At 58.3% G+C, this 5,277-nt stretch overlaps 1 protein-coding gene across 1 annotated transcript in view; it reads right to left on the bottom strand.

The window, feature by feature from the left end:
- Positions 1-80: 80 nt before the first annotated feature.
- The window catches only part of NPLOC4 (NPL4 homolog, ubiquitin recognition factor), a 52,888-nt gene continuing 47,691 nt past the window's right edge, over positions 81-5,277 (bottom strand). Inside the window, exons 15-17 of the mRNA XM_011373724.2 lie at positions 5,216-5,277; positions 3,691-3,793; positions 81-446 (exon numbers count right to left, since the gene is read on the bottom strand). Of these exons, the coding sequence (XP_011372026.1) occupies positions 289-446; positions 3,691-3,793; positions 5,216-5,277 (323 nt within the window). The 3' untranslated portion in view covers positions 81-288. The remainder of the gene's footprint in view (positions 447-3,690; positions 3,794-5,215) is intronic.

The following is a 5,277-nucleotide window of genomic DNA, read 5'->3' as shown; positions in this document are numbered from 1 at the left end:
CGCCCCGCCCCTCCGCTCCGGGTGAAGATGGGGTGCCAGTCCCTCCACCACGGTGGGGCTGACACCAGAGGTGTCTGGGCTGCGTCTGCCCGAGGTGGCTGCCAGCAGCTGGCAGAGCACCAGCCGGGCCCTCCTCCAGGGAAGCCTGATGCTGAGAAGCCTTGTGGGTCAGGAACCCGGGGGGCAGCTACCCTGCCTCGCCCCTCAGGGCTGCCCAAGGGGCACGGTCACAAAGGTCCTGGCTTCAGGGAGGGCTAGGGGCCCGGCCCCGCCACAGGGGCAGAAGCCCTAGGTCCTGGGGAGGCTGCACATCTCACAGTGGCCAGTGCCCGGCTGGTTCATGAAGGTGCAGTGCTGACAGGCCCACATGGCGGCCGCGGCGGCATGCGAGGGGCCCCCAACGGCACCGTACTCCTGGAGGCCCGGAAGCTGCACTCCGACTGTGCCTGCAGGGCGGGAAGAAAGGAGAGCCCTGTCACCTCCACTCCACCCGGCTCTGCTTGTCAAGGTGAACGGGGACTCTCAAGGCAACTGCTCTGGGCACGGGCAGATGCAGCTCAGGAACCCCTATCATGGGGCCCCTGCTTGCACCCAGAGCCCTGCTAAATAAAGCTGCCATCAGCTGCCCCCCTCGCTGTGTCGGCGGTCCCCTCATCGCCGAGATGGTACTGTGCCAGCACCACCACGGGTTATCCGCCCCCTAGTGATGACACGTGGGTCGTTTCCAGCTCTGAGCTACTGTGAACAAAGCTGCCGTGAATATTCCTGTGCACATCTTTGTGTGGATGTGCTTTCATATCTTTTGGGTAAAGACCTAGGAGTGGGCCCGCTGGGTCGTGCCCTCGGTCTCGCCAGGCATGTGAGGGTTCCAGCTGCTGTCAGGTGTTCCTTTTAGTCGCTCCAATGAATAGGCGATGTACTCATTTAATTTGCATTTCTCTGATGACTTATGTTGACCATTGCTGTATCTTCTTGTGCGACGTCTAAGCCTGTTGTCCAGGTTTCACTCATGCCATTTGATTACTGATGATCGACGTGTAGCGTTCTCTACAGCATTTCGGTCTCCGACGGGCCGCATGTATGATGGTGGTCCCACAATCAGACGTGAGGGGGCCGAAGGCTTCCTGTCGCCTAGTGATGCCAGCATGCTTCACGGAGCTACGCGTTCCTCACGTGTTTGTGGGGACGCCGGTGTGAACGAGGCTGCGCTGCCAGTCGTGCAGAAGTAGAATGACGCCTTTCTCGTGACGTGTGCCACTGTTCAGTGGCACACAACTGTACGTCTCAGACGAGTCCCATGTCCTATACACGTGTTGCAAACACTTCCTCCCGGTCTGTGCCTTGCCTTTATGTGTGTGTGTTTTTTTTACAGTGAAAAAATTTTATATTTAGAATTAGCCAGCTGGACTGAGTTTCAGAGGGTCCCAATTTTGTCGACAACATCCAGAGCATCGTGGTGGGCAGCCAGTCGAGTTGGACGTGTGCCTTCTCTCTGTCAGGCCTGGTCAGGGGTCGACTCTGGCCACGTCACTGTCGTGGGCTTCTTCGCAGCTGCTGGGTCAGGCGGTGGCCGTGGGCTCTCGATGAACACAAGTGCACTGCGGCCCTGTCTTCTTCGAGGCTGACTCGGCGGTCGGAGGGACTGCATGGTGGCGCGGTGGTTGCGGTCAAGCTTGCCTCTCCGGGCGCACTGTTCCGAGGATGTCTGGGTTGCTCTGGAGCCGCAGCGCGCTGGGCCATGGGAAGGTGGGTGAGGCGCCTATTTCTTGTGCACGGCCATGGCCGCCTTTTGGCGTTGCTTCTTCGCCTCCGAAGCCTTTGCTTTGGCTCCAGCTTTGGGAAGGGCAGGGGCTCCTTCTCCATTTTTGGAGCCATCTTCGTCCTTTCCGTGTTTTTAATAGTGCCTTGTGATGAGCACGAACGTGTCATTTTGATAAAGTAACTGACCGACTCATTCATGATCAGTGTTTGTCCTACCTCTAGGTCCTGAAGACGCCCCCCTGTGTCATTTCGGCTTTCACCATGAGGCCTGTGACCCGCCTGGGGCCCACTTTTGTGCACGGTGTGTGCTGTGGAGGTCAAGGTCCACTTCTTTTCTTCTCAACATAGCTTTTGAGGCTCTCTGCATTCCCAGATAAATCTTGTAACTTATTTTTCATCCCCCCCCCCGCCACTCCAAAAAAGAAAAAGCCCACGGGCATTATGATTGGGATTATAATGGTCGATTTGGGGAAAACTGACATCTTAAAACTATATGGAGTCTTCCATCTGGAAAGACAGTATTCCCATTGACTGAGCTCTTGCAGCACAGTGTTAGCTTTCGGCAGAGAACTCTTCCGTGGCCCCGAGAGTATCCCCAGGATCTCCCGATATTAGTCTGCTGCCGCCCTGTGCGCAGGAGCTAGAACTCCATGAGCAGAACGCCTGTCGACGGACTCGACGATCGCATAGCACGCCTGGTAGCCAAAGGAGGCACGGACGCCAGCAGCTCTCCAAGCAGAGGCTGTGTCGCCCTGTGGCACTGAGGCCGGACACGGGGGCGGGTTTCTTCCTCCCTCTCTAAGCACGAAGGGTGGAGCCAGCGGGCCCCAGCTCCCACGAAGCCACTGGCTTTAGGTCAGTGTCTAATGGAGATGGCAAAACGGGCTAAATGCTCAGACGCGAACCTTTTCAAATCTAGTTTCCTTCCCACCAACTGGGCCAACGTGTACCCAGGACAACCTCCCGGCCAACCTCCCGGCCAACCTGCCCTCCCTCCAGGTCCTCTGGAAGCCTTCCTGTGCCCTCTCGGCTTCCTGGTGCACAGTCCCTTCTGGCACTCTCTCCGGCTGAGAGGGCTCCGAAACATTAACGCTGTTGCAATCAGTGTTTCTGTGCGAAGGATCCCAAAATAACACGGGGGCAGGGCTGGCGAGCCCGCTATGTGGAGCGTTATGCCAGGTGCTGGGCACCGCTGGCCACCGAGGACACAAGGCTGTGATGCTTTATTTAGGGCACGTGGTGGGAGCACTCTGTCCTGTCTCGTCCAGACACCTGAGAGCAGTTCAGAACGTTAGGGCAAGAATACACGGTGCGCGTGGCCGGCCGCGTTACCGGTTTGGTTGTCAGAGTGACATAAAAAGAAAACTTAAATCGTAACACGACGAAGGCTACGACTCTTAGGACCACGCGTCCTGGGCGTCTCAGCGTCGGGAGCGAGGCAGCGCTCTTCCCCCGGCCCCCTGACAGCTCCGAGTCCACGGAGGTGCTTCTGGGTTAATTTTGGTCCCAGTAACTGCTCCTCAGACTGAGAAAACGGATAAACATTTTTAAGGCTGTCTTAAAAGGGCGTCCCGGTATGTCTCACTGGGGAGGCATGGAGGTGTAAGACCCCATACATTCTATTCGGTGACTCCTCTCTCCTTGTCACTCGAGAGAGCTCGGAGGACTGGTGGGAAAAGGGAAACAAAGACCCCGAGGCGCCTCAGGGGCTTCCGCCCTCTCAGCACTCCCCTGAAGCTGCCGTGTGCCTAAGCGTGGCTCTCCGATCGCTCGCGAGACGCGCGTGGCGTTGGTGTAGCGGGTGCGCGCGCATCAAAGCAGTGCGGGCCCGTGGGTGCTGGCCCGACTGCTACGACGCTGCACCACGCACCTGGGCCCCGCAAGGCATGTGACCGGCCCCTGGGGACGGAGAGAGAGGAGGCCACTTACTGCAGAGCTGCTCAATGGTGGCCCACTGCTCAGACTTCTTCCAGGTCTGCGCCAGCTCCTCGTTCCTGGTCCTCACGGCCTCCAGCAGCAAGCTGATGCTGTCCTGCAGGAAGCCAGACCAGAAGGTTCTAACTGGCTTTGCCTGCAGTGGACAGACTCCTGCTAACAGGCTTCTTCTTCCCCAACGACACACTTCAGAGGAAATTTATAAAACCTTGCAGGCTGTCACTATGAAAAGCAAAATGCCACACACTTCAGTCTATAAATACTGGTGCTAAACTGAGCTAAGGTTTAAATTCTCCCCAAGTAGCCCCAAGTTGGATGTGGTGCCATCTCTGTCACCTAGATAAGAAAGGCTCCAGTCCTTCCTCCTCGGGGCTCAGACAGACTGACGGGGGGCCTGCTGTGGTCACTCTGCCCCCTTCCTCACACTCTCCCCTCAGGCCCTTTTCTTCTTCGATCACGTCTTTGAAAACACACCAGCCCAGGCCTCCAAGGTCAAATTGCGGAGAAGTAAAATAGTCTATAGGAGTGGCTTAGAAGCCGTCGGGGGAGTTCTGACGGGGACTGCAAGGAAGGTGGCTTAGTACCGGGGAGGCCCGCTACAGAGCCCAGACTCTCACGCCCACCCCCCTGGACCCGCGGCGGCTGACCCTGGGGCCGGGGGTGCAACTCTCTGGGCTTAACAGGGAAGGCGAAGCCGGTGGCAAGCATCAGGGTGCCTGCTGCGAGGTATCAGAAGCCAGGAGTTTCTGGACAAAAGAACACCTGAGAGGAAGCCAGCAGGACACAGGGAAAGCTACCGGCCCCTGCTGGAGCAAAGCGCAGGGCCTCTCCACCATTCTGCCACCTTCGGGGGGATGTGTTGCGTCAGGGCTATCAGTGGCTCAGAAAGAAATTGTCCCTTTCTTGCTGGTGTCCCCTTGGGTCTCAGGTAGAAGAAAGGCCACAGAAAGGACACCCATGACATGGCACACGCAAGAGGCCACTTGGCTGGACCCGCTGCCCTGCACCCCTCAGATGGCAACCGTCGTCCGGCCCGCTCGCCCCTTTCTCCTGCAGCGCGTCTTAAATGCCGGCTCTGCAGCCAGCGGCTGTGCGCGCGGGGCCCGGACGCAGGCCAGCCATCTGGGCCGAGGCGACAGAAGCTCACTCGAGGGGAAGGGCGACCTCAGCAAGCAGCGGGGCTGCGGTTCCAAAGCTGTAAAAACAGGGTCTTCTGGTTGGAGCCCTGGTGCTCCATGCCAGAGGACACGGGCCCAAACAACCTCTGCTTCCCGCGTGGCTGCAGCGAACACAGGAGGCTGGCCTCCATCGTGGGGGGCAGCCACCCCGGAAGGCGTTCGGATGCAAACACTACATCTATCAACAAGCCCCTTGTGAACAGCCGCTGCCCACAGGACATGAGGGCGGACTTGGACCCAAGTCCCTGGGTTCTGAGGAAAAGAAACACCCCTTTACAGCTGAACCCCACCTGGGACCACCAAAGCCAGGTGCTTAGCGGGCGCACAGACCCGGTCCATACCTGCAGAGGCATGACTTCGTTGGTGACCAGAAACAGCAGGAGGTGGAAATCCGAGATGGTAT

This window comes from Pteropus vampyrus, unplaced genomic scaffold (genome assembly GCF_000151845.1).
Source record: "Pteropus vampyrus isolate Shadow unplaced genomic scaffold, Pvam_2.0 Scaffold227, whole genome shotgun sequence".
Taxonomy (NCBI): Eukaryota; Metazoa; Chordata; class Mammalia; order Chiroptera; family Pteropodidae; genus Pteropus; species Pteropus vampyrus.
Note: the sequence above shows the minus strand (reverse complement) of the source record. Positions and strands in the feature narration are given on the sequence as shown.